General features: G+C 40.4%; 1 protein-coding gene across 1 annotated transcript in view; it reads right to left on the bottom strand.

Annotated features, from left to right (window-relative positions):
- The window catches only part of LOC134536026 (pneumococcal serine-rich repeat protein), a 608,959-nt gene that overhangs the window by 333,329 nt on the left and 254,952 nt on the right, over positions 1-20,678 (bottom strand). The window contains exon 3 of the mRNA XM_063375537.1: positions 681-990. Within this exon, the coding sequence (XP_063231607.1) occupies positions 681-990 (310 nt within the window). The remainder of the gene's footprint in view (positions 1-680; positions 991-20,678) is intronic.

The raw sequence follows: 20,678 nt of genomic DNA, 5'->3' as shown, positions 1-20,678 counted from the left end.
CCAACTCCACAAGTTTCTAATTAGTAGCAGTACATAACCCGATAGCAGTTTATCAATCTTATTTCTGATTCACCTACTTACACCCATATAACCTGAGATACTAACTGAAGAATCCCTATTGAGCTAAAATAAGTTAAAACTTTGTTACATTTGAATATGGCAAGATTAGTAATATCAAGTTCCAAGATATTATTGAAATATGGATATTAAATATTTAATTGAAGAGGTGTCCCACTACACAGGTTGTGCAATATTAATCTTTTAAAACATTCTACTGATTATAGTTATTCGTGCAAAAATTCAAATTATAATATTATAACGTGAAAACATTTTCATTTTCATTAATACAATCAGTAATATTACAACAGTGAATCGTTTAGTAATTTTTTTTGAATTGCAATGAAAATTAAGATTAATGACAAAGTATAATTTTGTGTGTGTTAATGACACAGTGGCTATACCTTAACGTAAAGTAGTATTATCGATTGTCATCGATTCACCACCGATAATTATAAAACATGTAGCCTACTCAGAGATCATATATGTTGTTTAGAGCTTCTCAACTTTGGTAGTAACCAGATTAACTATCTTTGTTTGGTCTGCCAATAACCGGGCTAGTCGTATCGACGGCCCCGGGGGGAATGGGAGGGGGGGGGGGTGAGGGCAGGGGAAGGACTCACTCGAGGTGTGCAGCGACCCGGCGCCCAGCAGGACGTCGATGCTCCCTTCGCCCAGCACGTCGGCGTCCTGGTAGCTGATGCTGAGCGTCGCGTCCTCCTGCTGCAGGCGCGCCAGCACGGACGCCAGGCCGCCGCCGCCGCCGCCGCCCGACTTGTCGTCCACCAGGTCGTCGGCGTCGCGCAGCTGCAGCGTGACGGTGCCCTCGGCGCCGACGCCGCGCGTGCTGTACATGAAGACGGCGGCGTGCGGGCCGGGCGAGGCGTAGCTCGTCTGCAGCGGCAGCCGGACTCCCGGGACCTCGTGCATGCCCTGGGGACACACGGTGGCACCGCCCCCCGTCAGCGTCACGCCGCGCCAACAGCTCCACCAGCCCGCACACTCAAGGATACAAGCAAGGTTCAGCTCACTCCCTACTGCACTACTCATTCAAACACAACCACAGCAGCGATCGTCATCGGGGTAGCGCTCGCTAGCACGGAAAGTCATACCTAGAGCCACGGAAATTTCGCGGATTCATTTATTCGCAAGCTAGAATGCAAACCTCCACACTGTCGCACTGCGTTCGTGATTGGATCGCAGTTATCTGGACATACGCCCCTCTACGACCGTGAGCCTACGATGCCCAGCTAGGAGAGAAGTAAGCGAATCAGGCAGTGCCAAATAACAAGGATCTCGCTAAGAGATCAACCAATGGGAAAGTAAACATGGGTCGAGCACACCTATAACTTTGAATTCTATCCTGAGGCCAGAGGAATCCGCGAAATTTCCGGGACTCTAGTCATACTGTTAACAGGGAGTAAACGTGATGCAAACTGCGGCCGAGGTGGTGCGATGATAACCAATCATCAGCAAAAGTATCTAATTGGGTCTGCGAACAAGCGCAGGTGCACTGGGTTGCACAAGGTTACGTCGGAGAGTACAGTTATGGAATCAAAATTAAATGATATTAAAAAATGCAACTTTATTTTTTTTGTTTCCTTCTTTCAAAATGAAAAATTAAACTTAAAATTCGAAAATTATGATAAACGGCACACAATCACGTAACCATTTTTTTCTTTTCTAAGAACAGGATATGCAAGAAAATTTAACTAATTTAAAATTAAACTAAATCACCCTTACTATATAGTGAAAACGAGACCTTGACCTTTTGTAGGAGCAATCTCAACAATTATTATGATAATAGGAACAGCTAGATTCTTTTAACAAATATACAACTCTATTATATAGCACTCCGTATTATAGTAACTATTCAAATAAAGTTACAGCAGTAATTACTATTCAAGGTTATGTATTTTCTGTTTTAAGAACAATATATGCAAGAGAAATTAACTTATTTAAAATTAAAATAAACCACCCTTGCCATTTAGTGGAAATAAAAACTTGACCTTTTGTAGGAGCAATGTCAACATGATAATACTAATAGGAACAACTAGGTTGTTTCAACAAATATCTAACTCTATTATAATATCAGGAATATTAATAACGATGATAACAATAATTGAATGATGAAGAGATGTTGTACGTGAAGGAACACATCAAGTATTAGATACTAAATTAGGTTTACGATAAGCAATAATTTTTTTATTATCCAAGAAGTAATTTTTCTTTTTATCTTGCTTCTGAGTTTTTTCATAGTAGATTATCTTCAGCAATTCAGACTGAAGTACTATGACCTTCAGGAATTTATCCTTTTAACCCTATACTAATCATATTGTCAAAAAACATTATAAGAAATAATCCATAAAAGGAAGTAGGAAGAGAAAACAAGAGTAAGAGAATTAATGATAGAAGAATTAAGAACTAAGAGAAGAAATGGTGAATAAGAATATGATGTAACGAAGTAAAGATGTCGATAAAAAAGGGCATAGGAAAATCTAAAAGAAGAGAAAGAAATCCATAAAAGAAAGGAGGAATAGAATAACATGAGTAGGAGAAGAAAGTATAAAAATAGAAAAAAGATGAAGAGAAGAAAGGATACTGAAATTTTAGGACGAAGAGCAGTAATGGTGAATATAAATAGGATGTAATGAAGAAAGTATGTAGATATGAAAGAGCATAAGAAAATAAAAAAAGAAGAACAGAATAAATAACGAAGAGAAGAAGGATGAAGAAATATGCTGTTTTTAAATGATTCATGCTATGGGAAATTTTTATTTGATACAAGTTTTTTTAACATACGCCAATGCAGTTTTCCATTGCAATGGAAAAAATTTAATAATGCAAAATAAGAAATACATAAAACAGTGCAAAACTGCACACCAAAGAAAATACACGTATATTGAATTCCAAACTTTACACCACTCGATTTAATTCTCTTAGTTCACGATAACATTTAAATATAAACTGACTTTCAGTTTCCAAAAACTAATAAATAATTATTGTGTTGTTTATAAAAACCATTTATAAACAATTAACCATAGTTATATTTTTACTGATTTAAAATCATGAATGAAAGACGAAATTGTTAAAGAAAGGTATTTTAAGCTACTAGCTCTTTAAGGATCAATTACACATTTAAATTGGTTATTTCATTTTCTTGTAATGTAATTAAAGTTTTTTTAGGTTGATTTTTTCCAATATTTGTTTCCATTTATTTTTAGGCCACAAATTCCATCACTAAACGTTGATTTTAAGCTGTAAAGGGTCACGCGAGTGATCACGGTTTATGAAAACTTGCGTACTTTTTTTTTTACACGCTGAGGTAACATTTAGAAATTATATGTTTAGAAAATTTAGACGAAACATCACACGCAGGAGCGCCATCGCGATTAATTTACAGGTGTATACCTCAAATGATAGTAATGATAAGAAAATGAAATAACTAACTTTGCCCGTTTTTTTTTAAAAATGATTTTCACAAAGTAAAAGATTGATTCAAATTTTAAACGTGGTTACGGACATACACCGTTGCTAGTTTTCACTGTCCGTCAAAGAGAATCCAACACAATACACATGAAAGATGAATGTATGTACACAAAAAAAAAATCCAAATTCAGCCGATGTCAAGTGTTAAAAAGGAATTAGACAAATTAGTTCGAATAATTTTATGACGGAATTATCTGTGCTGTCCATTCATTTAACATTTGAAATCAAATGATTTTGGCTTGATTTTCTGTGTGTTTGTGTATTAATATTTCATGTTCATTCTTGTGGTTTCTCTATAACATACAGTGAAAACTAGCAATAAAAATCGTTTTAAATCAATTATCACAGCGTTTGAGACCAAGCCTTTAAGTCTCCTATGACCTATTTATGAAAATAAAGCCTTTTAAAAATACATGTGAGCTGGTCTTTCAGTACTCCCTTCGATAACGTGGAAATTCATGCGTTCTCATGTTGAAAATACACTTATAATACTAAATTATGAACCGAAATTTAACGTAGAACTCTTTTAAATAATGCCGAGCGTGTTTTCAACTACATTTATTCCGCACCCGCCGCTAGAATTCACTGCCGGAGCAGCTACGTCGACTAGTGAATCATTTTATTAGCAGAGAAAAATTTTAAACTATAAAACAAAAATTCTTCGATAAAAGTAAAAAAATACATTAAAAAGTACTAAACCCAAGCATTTTTGGACAAGGAATTTGATTAAAAACACTGACCATCTTGTTGAAATTCGCGGAACAGTTAATAGTATAAAGTGTACCTTTGGCTTTGTGAACTTTGGTTCCCGCCATCCGCCACAGAATGGCAGCTCCGTTCCACGCGACAGCCGTTTCATTCACGGAAATTACTCCCACCAAATGCCGTGCACCGAGATATAAGATGCTACACATTAAAAAAATAGCATATCCGTGTCTGTGTAGGTTACATACAGTACGCCGCCGGTCCGCGCAGGGGGGGGGGGGGGGGGGGGCAAATGCGATCGAGCGTATAGGTCAGACCCCTCGCGGTCGTTACCGGGACTAATACGCGTCGACGTTTCAATGAAGGGCGCGTGTTCGGGGGTCGACGCAAACAAACACAGCGCCGGGGCAAACATTTTCCTTGGAAAGCTGTGCACAGTGGAGGAATAACATAAAATAAAATTTCCGAACAAACCAACCCCCCCCCCCCCCCCCACTATTCAACATTTCGGGGTCGCCGGACATTGAGAAACTCTCGCTCGAGTCCTATAGCTTTAAGCTTCTGTGCATTATCGTCCAAATTAAAAAAAAAACCACACTAACACCAAACAAAAGTTATTACGTTTCGCTTATGTACGCCAACCCTTACTGCAGCTCACTTTGATAGAACAGCTGAATTCCATATACCTTACAGTAAAAACCTTTTTTCACACCTACAAAAGAGAACGCAGAAAAATAAGAGCGAGTCACTGTCACTATCCGCTAGTGATCTGTAAACATCTAACCTCACCAAACAAGAAAATTCATGAACTTTCATGTTGCAAATAAACTTATAATACGAAAATCGGACACCAAATCTAACGCAGAATTCTTGAAAGTAATACCGAGCGTGATATATATATATATATATATATATATATATATATATATATATATATATATATATATATATATATTCGCTCTCCAACTCGAATGATTCGATAGTCGACGTAGCTATTCTAGCAGCGAATTCTAGCGGCAGGTGCAAAAACTACGTGTGATTCCCGTCAAGAAATTAAGTTCAATACACAATTTGCTTATATATATATATATATATATATATATATATATATATATATAAGCTAGAATTCGCTGCTAGAATAGCTACGTCGACTATCGAATCATTCGAGTTGGAGAGCGAAAGGCTAAACTATAAGTATAAGAAGAAACACTAAAACCAGGATTTGGACCTGATTTTCGACCAGGCATTTTATTAAAATATTGCCCATCTTGTTAAAATTCACTGAACAGTTAGTAGTATTAAGTTTCTCATTGGCTTTTTCTACTTTGGTTCGCACCATCCGCTACAGATGGCAGCACCTGGGTTACGAATTTCCGTTACATTCACGAAATTATTCCTACCAAATGCCGTATACCAAGAGTAAAGATGTTTACACATAAAAAATGTACGAGTATGATTATCGGGAGTGGCATGACATTTTCCCTGAAATAATCTGGTCGCTCATTAATCTTCAATAAGGCATGCCCGCGATAGTGATTGTTCCCTTGTGATTGGCGGCCGTCTTCAAGAGAAGCAATTTCACTGTCTGGCCCGGCCATTCAGAACGCGTTTTCTCCCGTACTGGATAGCTGTGATTGGCGCGAGGATAGTAGACATGCACCAGGAATAAACTCAACCAACCAAGAAACACAGACAATGATACAAAGTTAAAACACACAGTTGGTCTGGGGAATCTTTTCGCGAAGAACATTGTCTTACATTTCACGAATATTTTGATCGTCGATACGTTTCGTTGGATTGAAGGTACTCTCATGCTAGTCATGTGTGCGAGGGTCGTGGGTTCGTTTCCAACACTCGGGCGTAGCTCATGTTTATGAGCACAGAGTCCGTTTAAAGTCGTTCAGAGCCCACCACAGTCCCGTAGCGTAAAAACCGCATGAAAAAAAACTTATTATAACGTTGTGTTAATATAATTCAACCATTATTGTAGCTTTCTTCACTGCATCAGCTTAATGGCAGATATCTCTACCAGTAAAACGTTGTTTTCGCTTCGTCAGAAGAGAACATAGAAACAAGAAAATTTACGTAGCATGATTATCCGTCGTCTAGTTCAGGAACTGCCAGTGGCACTGACGTCGAGAAAATTCCACCTGCAAAAGCTCCTAAAAACACGCGTCAAGCCTGTTACGTACCATGTAACTTATCTCGAGCACGACAGTTTTCGAAAGTAGTATCAAGACGTGCCCCTTGCCCAAATGGCACTTTCAAAGAAACCTACGATGTTGGTGTACGAACACTTAGGCCGGGTACACACGGAATGAGGTAAGACATGTCTCGACGGGACATTTCCTCTGACAGCAGTTGACTTCCACGTATTTACATTAAAGCAATGCGCACCGGATCAGAGGCGTCACGACGCCACAAAACTGTCGCCATCAGACACGAGGCGACGACATCGAAAGACTGTTTTTGTCGTCGCGAGCAGACTGCCTGATGGCTGCAGTGTTTTGCGCTTGCGCGAGTGTAAAAAATTTGTCAACAAAGGCATGCCGTAGTGTGTTTATAGCTGACTCGTTAAACACTGATTTCCAATGTTATTTTAATTTGAGTGAATAGTCACTTGTAAAGTATTTCAATTTATTTTTCCTCGGTAAGGAGTTGAATTCATTTCGATTAGTATGTTAGGTATAGGAAATACCATCTTTGAAGGATTATTACGACACCAATTTGATTTCATGAATGTGGGAAGAATAAACGTACAAAAATATGGTGCAAAGCTCTCGCGAGGCATAGTGTGGTGTCGCGCTGTGTCGCGTCGTGTCGCGTCGTGTCGCGCTGTGTCGCGCTGTGTCGCGTCGTGTCGCGCTGTGTCGCGCTGTGTCGCGTCGGGTCATGTCTCATTCTGTGTGCGCCTGAATCATTCTGCCAGAGCAACAGTGGCATAAGAACACGTTAAAATTTTTTTAAATAAAGTTACATGTCACAGCCACAGCTAAAGCCCGATGACTATATCCCCTCCCTAGCACACGCCACGGGGAAAGAAGTACTGATGGACTGAATAAAGTAAAATATTCTTTGTTCTGCTGAAGGATTACGTATACCTACCCACGAATTTCGAAACCATATCGTTCCGTATTACGCAATAAATTACGCCAAACAACAAGCGGACGCCAACAACGGCTAATAAATTAAAAGCGTTATCTACCGCAGGGGAAATGTCGACTTTGATAACCAGCTCGTGAAATATGTTTCGCGCACTGTCAGATAACCCGGTTTATTTTAATTAAATCGCGCGCCGCGCGCGGGTGGAAATCCGGAGAGTGAATGCGTCTGGCCGGTAGACGGGAAGTCGCGGCATTATCTATAGTGGTGAGGGGGGGAGGTAGGGGTTCGTGGAGGGGAGAGGACCAGTCTGACCGCTGATGCACTTGCGTGCCGACCGTCTGAACCATTTCCGCGTTAACCGCACAACTCATAGTGACCTCATACACGCCCGTGACAAAAAACAAAATGTTATCTGAGCGAGACTTTCAGTATACTCCCCAGTGATGTGTGTGTAACATATAAACCTCGGTAACGGTGTTCCCATACGAAACTCGGACACGAAATTTAAAGTGCACTCATTTAAAAAATAATGCTGAGCGCGATAAATATACAACGCATATTGTGTTCGACTACAATTTTTTTTGACGCGAAAAAAAGTAGTTTCCGCGCCCGCCACTAGAATTCGCTGCCGGAGCAGCTACGTTCACTACCGAATAAATCGGCTAGCAGACCGAAATTTTAAACTAAATGATAAAACGGCTCCGATAAAAGTAGAAAAATTAAAAAAAAAAAAAAAATTACCCAGCCCCAGCTTTGTACATAATTTTCGACATTAAAGTTTATAAAAAAAATACTGCCCGAACTTGTTGAAATTCATTACAAAGTTAATACCATAAAGTTTTCCTTTGGCTTTGTGAACTTTTATTCGCACAATCCGCCACAGATGGCAGCACCGCTTGGTTCCATCATGCGACTTCCATTCCGATCGCGAAGTCGCTACCGCCAGATGCCGTGCGCCGAGAGATAAGATGTATGTACACGGAGGCGAGTGTTGGGGCGAGCGGGAAATGATTCGCGAATCGTGGAAATTCCCCCGCACGCGTGCGCCCCGACCGCGCGCGACGAGTATCGATTGTCGATACGCGACCCCTCCAGCGGCTAGCGACGAAGGGCGGGCGGGGCCAGTGACGGCAGTGGATCTGCGCCAGAGCTCCCGCGCGCGGAGCATTGTTAAGTTTTTTTTGAAGTGAAACTTCTTTGGCCGAGGAGGCTTTATAATTTTCGACCGTTACGAAAGTTAGGATCGCACGAGGGGAATAGTTAGGTATACGTGGTGGGGGAGGTGATAGCAGGGGAGGGAGTAGTAATGACACAACACACTTGCACACTAGTATACTAGCATACTTAACATACTTGCACACTTGCATACCCGCATACCTGAACACTTGCATACTCAAACACTCGCCTATTTCCATACTTGTACACTTACATTCTTTAAGAAGACTTGCATACTTGCACACTTCCATATTTACCCATTTGCATTCTCGCACACTTGTACACTTGCATACCCACACACTCGCTTATTTGCATACTTGCACACTTGCATACTTGCACAATAGCATAATTAAGCACTCGCATGCTTGCATATATATATTTAGTCTGCGACTTTAACTAAAGGAACATAACTAAAAAAAATTGGTTGTCTGTAAAGTCGGTTAACGGACGACAGTTTAACGTGACAACGTCATAACAAAACATTGATGAAATGATAGCATACTTTTATGAATAAAATTGAATCATTTTTATTGAATTGTCACTATTTTGTATGGATACAAAGAAGGACTGAAATGAACTCTACAATTTAATTGATAAATTTACTTTTATTTGCACTCATTAATTCAAATATGTTTATTACTTTAACGAACAGATTATTTTAACTTTAACTTTTATACATGTTTGCTATTTAACTTCTTCCAGTCTGAGTTATTCTGTTAAGGATAGGACGATGATAGGAAAAGTAGGAAACGAATGGGAGGAGTGTTTCAAGTTTGATGTGCCTCGATAAAAGTCAAATCGATGGTTGTTCTAATCGAGTGGAAGAGAGATAGATGCGGCGCAAGCGTACAATGAGCGTAACGGGAAATGTGCGTAACGGGACATTTTGTCATCCTTTCTCGTGCGTGCAGCCGGCGTTCATCGATTTATTAGACGTTGTCACGTCAAAAAGGAAGGGGGAGGGTGTCTAGGGATCCCGAAGGCTGGCGCGCCGGGCTGTCGGGGCGGCTTCGTCTCTAGCGGCCTCGTAACAATATTGCCACACACTGCAGAGGAATCGTTTTTTTTTTTTTTTTTACTTCGAGATCTCCTCCGTTCGCTCAAGACCTGAACGCAAACCACACCTCCTTCGGCTCGCAAACCCCTTGCAGTTCCCGACACTTCGCTGCCCTCCTTCCAAGGCACACCCCCGCGTACTTCTAGCTTCTCCTGCTCCATAACTCAGGGGTGGGCGCCCGTCCCGCGCCGCCTGATAAAGCACCGGCGTAAATCACGCCCGGGGCCGACGAGGCAAATGAATAATAGCTCTCTCTCTCCCTTTTCCCAACCCTCAACCCACCCCCAATCTCCATTCCTCCAATCGTGACCGGACCCTTCCCTTGGAAAGCCGTTTTTCGCGTTATCACCGAAGGTCAAGGTCAAACCGTTAACGCATATTTCAAAGAAATTCTGTTCTTCCCGTGTAAGTGGAACAGAAATATTCAATAATAAAATAAAAATTACACATTTTGTTTAGTCTACATTTGTAAATTTACATGAAACCAACTGATTCACTAGGTACAAAATAGCGTTCGCAGTAATAATGGATGCTGTGTTGTCCCAGTACCTCCAAAAATTTATTTCTAAACAGTTCCCTGTATAGCTTTCCAGCATTAACTGCGCAAATAATAAGCATAACAAAACAAAATAAGATGATTGTTTTATTATATTTTCCAAGTTGTAACAATACTATACTTGAATGAAGCATTAATTTAAAAAAAAATTATGCACTGATTTTCGTAATAAATACTCAGTATCATTTCGAAAAAACGTATTTCATACATGAAAAAATTAACCATAGCCATCTGTTGTATAAAGTTTCAATATCTTTTCTTGACAACTGGTTTATAAAGGTTTCTTTTGTAAAAGTACAGAGAAAAATTTTTTTTGTAAAAAAAATTAACGTGACCGTTCAAAAATGTTGCAAATCTTCTGTTTATGTTATTTACAACGATTTTTTTGAACGCTGGGTTCCGCCCCCCTTCACTCTGCGAATCGTAAAGAGTTGTGCTCTTTGGCGACAGCGATCCGCGGATATTATTCCAGTCCGTACGGCGACCAACCGGGGACGCACCACAACGCCGAAATGCCAAATTGACCACAACGCCGACAGTTAGAAAACTGCTGTGTACCACAACGCCGAATTACCACAACGCCGAATTACCACAACGCCGAAATACACTTAACGCCGAAAAATGTCATTGCAGGACTGCCACAAAGGTTAGGTTAGGTTAGACTAGGTTAGGTTAGACTAGGTTAGGTTAGGTTAGGCTAGGCTAGGATAGGCTAGGTTAAGTTAGGTTAGGTTATATTACGGTAGGTTAGGTTAGGTAAGGTTACGTTTGATTGTGGTATTTCGGCGTTAATGTACATTTAAGAAACACACAAGTGAAGATTTCAGTTGTTATTTTGGCGTTGTGGTACACAGAAGTTTTCTAGCTTGCGGCGTTGTGGTCAATTTTGACATTCGGCGTTATGGTATTTCGGCGTTATGGTATTTCGGCGTTGTGGTAACGACCCCGACCAACCACGTCGATGCGAAGACGACGGGCTGGCACCTGCCGAAGAAAGTCCGCGGGTGTGCTACCACCCACGGAGTTTTGAGACGTATCTGCAAGTGACTGTTAAACAGCTGTTCAGCAGATCAAGCCGTGGTTGCGTAAAGTTCTATCGCAATAAGTCTGTTCAAATAGCTCGCTGAGAACAACAGTAAATTTTTCCATCTTTTAAGGGGCACGATCTAATACGCCATCATTACTTCTATTTAAGGGCTATTTCTAAAAAATTGTGACTCGAGACCGCTATTTGGATTTGTTGTCCTGCCGAAAATAATTTCAACGGATATTAACTTAGTGCAATCATCACGGGTGTAAGAAAGCAACGCATCTGATGATAATTACGAAGACTTTAGTGACTTCTTACACACATGATATTACCTGGTGTGTGACAAAACAACAAATAAAATGGAGATATCAAGTGAAGATTTTATAAATAGCTCTGAGATAATAGAATTGACGGAAAAAAATACATGGCGTGTGATACCGAGCTTTATGTGAGTATTGTTACACAAACAAGCCCCTTGCAAGGTATTACTGTCCAACTTCATTTAAATAAAAATAATTAACACGTAAGCGAGTCTTTCAGCACTCGTCAGAGACAATATGTTACATCTAACCTCGGTAACGAGCAAATTCGTGCGTTCTTATGTTTGCAAATACACGCAAAAAAAAAAAAAAACGAAACTCTTGACATGTCATTTGACGTAGAATTCTTTAAAATAATTTCGAGCGTGATAAATATACGCCAATAATTGTGTTTTCAACTTCATTTCTTGACGCGAATCACACATAGTTTCCTCACCCACCGGTAGGATTCGTTGCCGGAGCAGCTACGTCGACTATCCAATCATTCGACTTGCAGAGCGAAATTTTAAACTATATTATGAAACGACTCCGATAAAAGTGAAAAAAAAAAAAGACTTCAACAAGGAATTTTATTGAAATATTTCCCACCTTGCTGAGATTCTTTAAACCGTTCATACTGTTACGAACGTGAGCAAGGCCGGGACACGAGCAGGTGCAGAGCTGGCTGGCGACTTCCGCAACACGATATGCGCCGCGCGCGCCTGTAAGATAACAAGGATTGTCGCTTCCCCCTCCTTCCCACCACTCCCCGCGCGGCGCCCTGCCTTTGACACGTAACTGACACCGGACAGCTGTGGAGTTACGCGAGCCGCCGACACGTGTTTCGAGAGATTTCTGCCAAGTCGGCGCGGAATGACGCGACTGTCCCCGGCCGCGCTCGTGAGTTCTGGAAATTGCGGCTGATAGATAAAACGAGGACGGCGAGCTCGAGAGAGTTCCGTCTGAGTTGAGAAGAAAGTTCAGGCAGGAGCTTTCCCGCGGCGGAGTTTCCGAGGCGATAGTGCCGCGGGTGCGACAGAGTGGCGAAGTCCTTGGACGAAGGTTTCAGGGCGAAGAGTTCAGTTCCGGGCGATAGTGACTCGGGTGCGGCAGAGTGGCGAGCGAAGTTCCGAGCGAGGCGTCGAGCGGATCCTCGGCGAAGGCAAGTGCGTCGGCGGGTGCGGAGTGCGGCGACGGAGTGCGGCGACGGAGTCCTGCGACGGAGGACCACGAGGGGTGCTGCGGCGAGGGTTGCGCCAGAGGTGCGGCCCAGCGAGGTGTGTGGATTGTAAGAAACGAGTGACTGGGGAAGCAACATTTTAAAGTGCAATTAATTATTCGCCATTTTAGATTATTTGAAAGTGACAAAAGTAGTGACAATAAATAAAACTGTGTGTGTGATACACATCTTTAATTGGGCTATCCTTTACGAACCCGCAGTAAATCGTAACAATACTATAAAGTTTTCCTTTGGCTTTGAGAACTTTGGTTCGCGCCATCCGCCACAGATAGCAGCACCGTGGTTGCACATGTCCGTTCCAAGCGACTTCCGTTCCATTCATGAAATTACTTGTAGTTATAAATGCCGTATATTGTGAGCTAAGATGTTACAAATCAAAACAAAAAAATATAAATATGTGTTTTGCCATCCAGATGGAAAAAGACCAAATGTGTCGTTCTTATTTTGACCTTATTTATTGACACGCCGAAGATCCGAAGCTACCGACTCCCTAGTGGCGAGTAAGAGTTTTTTTTCTTCCTCTTCGCAGGTGTTGCGGGGAAGGAGGGTGTCTCCGGGTTCGCAAGCGACTAACAAAAACCTTCCGCTGTTGTCCCCGGGAGCTGTCTCGCGAAGAGAGAGAGAGAGAGAGAGAGAGAGAGAGAGAGAGAGAGAGAGAGAGAGAGAGAGAGAGCGGCAAAGAAGCGATGCGGCTACGAGGGGAGGGGAGGGGAGTTGGAAAGGGCGGAGGAGAGACGCAAGTGGCCGTAACCCGAGATTAAAGAGGAGTGGCCATGTAAAGAGAAACCAAATTACGCGCGCCGGTTGGAGGAGGATGAGGAGAGGAGTGTGCGGGGTGTCGAAAAAGAGGAGAGATGGCGCGCGGCCTACAATGGCGGAGCCAAGGGCAGCCAACTGCCATGAGCAGAGAGAGGAGGAGGAGGGAAGTAGGTAAAAAAAAAAAATACCTTTTCCCCCCCGCAGGGCGTCATCAGACCCGACACTCCAGACTCTCTGAGGATGCTCCTCCCTCGCGGATGAAAGCGGATACCCCCCCGCACACACAGCCCACGAAGCCTGGCCGAGATAAGCGTCGGAAAGGGTGGGGGTTGGGGGGGGGGGGGGGACGAACGCGGATAATTATTCTTCCGGGCTCGTAATCGCATTGTGACGAGGGCCCGCGGCCGTTTGTCGGGTTCCCGACGGCGCTACCGCCGCAAGTGCGGTGTACGGACACCCCACGGAGGGGGGGTGTTTCGCCCGAAACTCACGACGAAGTAGCGGTGGTCACGTGAGGTCAGCAGCGAAGCGACGGAAGGATCTGCACGAGAGGAACAGACACATTAGTTCAAATTGCAGATAATTTTTTTTTTTCAAATTTGAACTTTTACGTAAAAAAAAAAAAACCAACTGTGTCACCACAAAATAGTGTTCGCGGTAACAATGAGGTTCGGATTTATCACCCGGGAATTTATGCTCTGTGTTGTCCCAGTAGGTACCTCCAACAGTTAAAGTTATCCGAGAAACGTTCCCTGAGTAGCTTTACAGCATTGACTGCGCTCATTAAATAAGCACAATAAAACAAAATCAATTCATTTTTTTTAAATATTATATTTTATTTCACGTGGTTATAAAAAATATAAATATGCTTGACTGAAACATTAATTAAAATATAAAATTATGAGCCAATTTACGTAAGAAACACTCAGTATGATATCTAAAAACGTATTTCATATATGCGAAAACTACCACAACTATGTGCTGTAAAAAGTTACAGTTATTTTATATATGTATATATAAAAGTTCAAGAAAAATTGTTGTGTTTTTACCATCGCGACTGCTAAATAAGTTTCAACTATTTCAAACTAAGAGAATAGCTATCGACAACACGTTAAGAAAGAAAGAAAGAACGAAAAAAAAAAATAAACGTTCGTAGATGAGCATGAACAACGGAGCCACGACGATTAAACATGACAGCTTATGAACGAGACGCCCATTAATTTATTTATTAATATATAATGGTCATTTACATTTTTATTTATGTACATACACATATGTATCGTCCTGAGATTTGCGTATTTATGAGCAAAGGATCAAATTTCAAACGATAAAAAAAAGGTATGTTTTAGTCAGAGTACTTCCATAAAATTTTGATCACGAGGGCATTTCTAAATGCAATACAAACTTGAAATATCGCTCCCTAAAGCTGCACACATTATATAGTTTGATTAATGCGGGTCTGTGTCGAATTATGACTGATATTAAAGAATAGTAAATACAAATATATATATATATATATATATATATATATATATATATATAATTATATATATCCAAACGGTAACTACACTGGTTTTTCATTTGAAAGCTCACACAAAATTCGTACCTGTTTTCTCTTTTCTTTCAAGGTGGCTGGAATAAATAAAACATTATGTAAATTGACAAAAATCTTATTTTGCAAATTTAATAATGAAATAATCTTATGAAAATTAGTGTATTGTCATCGGTCCTCGATAAATCTACAAAGCTTGAAAGAAATCTGGCCGTTTAAAGTGGGTCAAAATCGGCACCCAAAGGAGTCGGTTACAAACATACAAACAAACAAACATACAGGTGAAGCTAATATAAAGCATGTAAGAATGCGTGGTTGGAGAGGAGGAGGCGACGGGAATAAATCTAAGCGCTCCTCTGGTAAATAACCAGCGGACGCGTGTGCCGAGGACTACGATTAACTGCGGAATCGATTACCCATAAAAAAAGGGACGAAATATCATCGTCGCAGGTGCACGGCTTGACGGCGGCGTGGCGGCGTAACTGCGCGCCGTTCCGGTCGGGGCGGGGCTACAGCCCTGGGCCAATGACAGGCTCGTTCGCGGCGGCCGAAACGACGGATCGCAAAGCGGCGTCCTTCCCCCCCCCCCCCCCCCCCCCCCCGCAGCGGCGCAGCGACGGGTCCCACGTGACACACAGATGTGCAGATTATCTTCATCTTCATTTCCCCTCCCTTCCCAACCACCACCTCCAACTAATTCAGGAACAAACTCTTAAGGGCGGGTACCTCCTAAAATCGCCCGAACATTCAAACGAAGGACGAGACAGTGCTTCTATAGAAGGATAAATCGGATTTTTTTCCTAACCTATCTAAAAATAATTGTTTTTTTTTACGCCCGTGAAATCTCATTGATAAAAAGAAAACCTGTTAATACAAAACTCTCATTGATACAAAGTGGTTTCACAGTCCCTGCAAATACGTAGGAGTTATAGTGTTAAGTAATTCGTTTAATACAAAAGTGTGGTTGTTATGTAATACAAAGTGTTTTTGTTTCAAGGGTAAATAATTAAACGTAGTAAAGTATGGTAAGTACAAATATTTCATAGTAATGTAAAGAATCAATGTGAATTATCAACTAAAGTAATACTGATGCCATTGTTTGGTTCAGTGTAGGTTGGGAGAAAAAAAAAAGCTTTGATATTACATATTATTTCCAAATAATGGTTAGCTGTTTCTAAAAATTGTTTTATTATTTTGTCCTAAATTCTTTTAAAAAAGTAAAGGAGAATAATTTTTTTTGTATATTTTATTTTAACAATCTCTAAAGAAAAGTTCGTTAGGTTTATGAAATTGTGTACACGTTTTCTTGGAATATATATATATCCTACGCATGCACTAAATAAGGAAAACACGTATAACATAACATGAACTTAATTTAGGTGTTCTACACAATTGTGTTATAAAATTATTAAATGTTTGGTCAATAGAAACCTCGTTATTGCAAAGTGACAAAATTATGGTCCTTTCAGGTTTGTATTATTAGGGTTTAAATTAATATATTATCTTCCCGCATTTATTTTTCTAAATGCACTCATGCACGGGCGGGTTGGAGCCCAGATGACACAATCACGTCTATTCATTCAATTCTTCACAGAGTAACAGTCACCTAAAACTCCAACACTGGTACCGGAATCAGACCATTACTTCCACATGTTATACGTGATGCATGGAACTCTCGGCGGGACTGTGGTTCGATGCTCGGCTCTGGCAGTAGGGCCCCGAATCCCCGCGGCTGTTACTGAGACAACACAATTTGCAGGACGGACTGTCGCGGTGTTGAATGGACCAGTGCGTTATTGAAATTTTCCACCTTAAATTTACGAAGAACGCTGGTTGAACAAAATCCATGGTTATTCGTAAATTTACAGCTATTTCAGGGCAAATAACGTACATTTTGTAATTACACAATATGCTTCTTTCACCAAACAGAGCCAATGAGAAAAATAAATGTTGCAAATATGGATTAGTTTTTTTGCGAAACATTGCACTGTGGTCAGATTTTATTTCTTTATTACCTAATCAGTTGTATTACTAGAGTCAAAATGCATTAATCTTATTTTCAAAAATTTATGCTTGAATATAAATCTAAATTCAAACTATTTGATACGAGTAAATCTTTCAGTAATAAGCAGGTTTACACATTTTTGAAGTAAGCGTCGTTTGTTTTGGCACCACTAAAACTAAAAAAAAACTAATCTTTAAATTAGGTATTTCTAATAATTAAAATTACACTGCTTTATACAAAACTGTGTAAATTAATGGAGTAATTATGTTCTGTGACTAAACAGTTAAAAAGTACATAGATCTACTACAAGTTGTGTTAATTTAAACTTTAAATAAATTAGCTCTTGCCTACAATCAATTTTACAAGATGATATTTCAAAATTATTCGCTCAAAAACTATTGTTCGCAAATCAGACGTCGGGCTATATATGTAGGTATAGCGACGTTTCAAAGAGAAAGAATTACTAAAGCATTTGTGCGTATTGGCCAGCTCAATTAAGTCATTCAAAGGTAAACCATTTCACAACGGCACATCAAAGACCGATAATTTAGTGTCTATCATGTGAGTATTAAATAAAGAATCATCAGAAACTAAATTAGTTTCATTTAGACATCACGCACAGCTGCAAAATTTCCTGATCGAACAATAATAACAGGGAGGTCTCGTGCAGTCGGCTTGAAACAACTAGAAACGCGCACGCGTGACCAAAGGGTTAAAAAAAAATATACACGTGAAATAAATAAAAAAAAAAACGGCCGGGACCGGCAGAAAAGCGAAAGTTGACCTCCCGCCGTCGCGCGTCAAAGCAGATCGATGATGGGCGAGCCTCGAACGTCAAAGGTTGGCGCTTTCAACCCTTCGGCCGACCGTCGCGCTGTCTCCGTCCCGCCGAGCGATGACGTCAACGGCCGGGAGGAGGGGGAGGGGGGGCGACGGAGGGGAAGATGGGGAAGGTGGGACGTCAGCAGTCGGAACCAATTTACACCAATAACAATACCGCCACTTTGGAAAAAAGCGCGCGCGCGCGCAGGAGCAACAGCCATCCCCCCCGGAGGAGCGAAGCGGAAGCGAAAGAGAGGGAGAGAAGAAGAGAGTGTGACAGGGCTGTGCGAAGAGAGAGAGAGAGGGGGGAGAAACTCTAGTTGTTTTGCCACGGGGAAATTAATTACTCCGCCCGGCTCGTGCCTGCTACAAGGGCAGCCCGGATACCCGTCTGAAGGCGAGAAGGGAGGGGAACGAAGATAAGTGGAAAGAAAATTAGCGCCTGGAACGGGCTGCAGCACGCACGGCTCGATAGACAGGCGGGCTGGCGTACATCGCAAGGGGTAACTCGCGCCGCCACGCGCTCTCTACATCGACCCCTGAGATTACCGCTGGGAAAACCATATCTTGGAAGACGCAAGGCCTGAGGAATCCACAACGATGTTACTCGGCAATATATATATCACCGGCGCGAGCGTTCTGAATTTTCACGGGCGTAACGAAATAACGTACGGTGTGAAATGTAATACCGAACTGCGGTGGATTTTATGGATGGGAAGACCTTAGTAACCTTTAGACGATGAAGGGAGGGGGGAGGCGCAAAACACATCCGTATAACTGGCAATAATAGGTCGCTAGAATATACGAGCTATAACGCCTCCTCGTAGCATTAATGAAAGCAAACCTTAAAGAGCAGCATGTTGAATAAAAGCCCACGTTACTAGATATCACACATTTTTAAGTAATCATTATTCTTTGCGTGTGATTCGTAAGTGATTGTCATGGTTAAAAATACAAAAAAAAAATATAACAATTTTCTCAAATTACATATGTTTTAAGTAGCGTAATTTCCATGAAATAAAAAGATAATTTGTAGTACTTTATGTTACAATCAACTCTCATTGTCACTTTGTCAAAATTTAAGAACCATTCAATGAAAACATTATAGCGTTTACAGACAAGCTTCTGGCTACTCTGTAATAATTAATCTACGATAATTTACGTAATTTAGTATGATGCCAATATCTTAAATTCTTCGATAATTTTGACGCGTAAATAGAGTAAAAAACCAATAAAAAATAGATAATAGTTATATCAAGATGTAGCTAAAATAAACCAATTTGGCAAGGGAATTTTTACCCTATAGTTAATATTTCCTCAATTTCTCCATTAAAAAAAAATATTGACAGCCAAAGACGCAAAAAAAAAACACAAAACACGCCCCTTAAACATTTTTTATTAGACTCAAGTTCGTAACACTCCTTTTGGCAACATAATTTTTATTTTAAAGTGTAATATTTAGTTTATTATCTGTGTTGATTATTAAATTCTCAAAGACTGCAATTTTATACTTTACTATTTTTAAAATTAATAAAATAATAATTAAATTTATAATAAGTTTTATTGCCAAGTTATTTTATATTGTTTTCATCCCTAAAGTCACTTTTACACCAAGCAGAAACTCCCATTAGAGAGCGGACACTTATTACTGATCCCAATAATTCAGTAATACTTGTTTGTTGATATTTATTGTGTGCTTTACTTTTGCGAATGCTCTATTGCTTCAGGTGAGATGAGACGAGATGAGGATGCTGAACTGCGTTGCCACCCCCCCTTACTTTTTTTAACTTCTTTAGTTATGTGTTTGACATACGAGAGGAAATTTACGAGAGCTAATGCGTTGATGGTGTGAGCAGGCAAAGTCGAAAAGCAGAGCCACAGATTATTTCTTCTATGGTTATGACTAAATAATTAATTTATTTTGAAATGTACACCTGTGTTTCAATATCATATAATTAATTCCCCTGCTAGGCACTATAAAGTACATACTTCCTTAGTAGTACTTATAAAACTAAGTGACTTCCAGTGGCTTTCACAACGCTGACCTTCAATTATGGCGATCAAAATCAGATAGATATAGAACGAAGTCCAACAGGAACACTTATTTTTTCGCAAACGTAAAACATGTGCGGACTTTGCCGTGAGCCGTGTGAAAAAGGAAAGGATGGGGGGGGGGGATGTTCTCTTTACCCCACCAATGCATTAAGTCGCTGCTCAGTTTAGTCGTTTTCGCCCTTCTCGAGTGCCTTTTATGTCGACGTCACTTGAATAGAACTGTTAGTATAATTCACAGCTCCACTTTTTTTTTACTTACTTCACTGTAGCCAGATTACAGTTATCTCCCATTCCAGGTCATTGTTTTATATTTAAGTTCAACGCAGTCAATTTTGTAGACCTTTTAAGTGGCCGAAATTCAACAAAATGAAATAAAAAACACTGCATTCTTTCTGCATAATTAACAGGCATAGTTGAATTTTTTTAAACATTTATTGTGCAGTGTGGATCAGGAGAACCAAATTGAATACATTAATGTAAATTTTTGGGTTTAACGGATATGATTTAAATTTATTTCACAAATTGTTTTAAAATTTATTTAGCTTTAAAAAAATTATTTGAGTCTGTTAAAATGACTAGGTAAAATTAAATTACCTAAACCTAAAAAGTTCCAGTTTTATATTCCATTTCATTCTCTTTATCCATACTGCACAATAACATTAAAAATTCATTAATTCAGGTAATTATGCAACAAGTAAGCGATACACACACACACATTTTGTGAAAGTTCAG

This window comes from Bacillus rossius, chromosome 10, assembly GCF_032445375.1.
Source record: "Bacillus rossius redtenbacheri isolate Brsri chromosome 10, Brsri_v3, whole genome shotgun sequence".
Taxonomy (NCBI): domain Eukaryota; kingdom Metazoa; phylum Arthropoda; class Insecta; order Phasmatodea; family Bacillidae; genus Bacillus; species Bacillus rossius.
The sequence above is the reverse complement of the archived record's forward strand: the minus strand, read 5'-3'. Positions and strand labels throughout refer to the sequence as shown.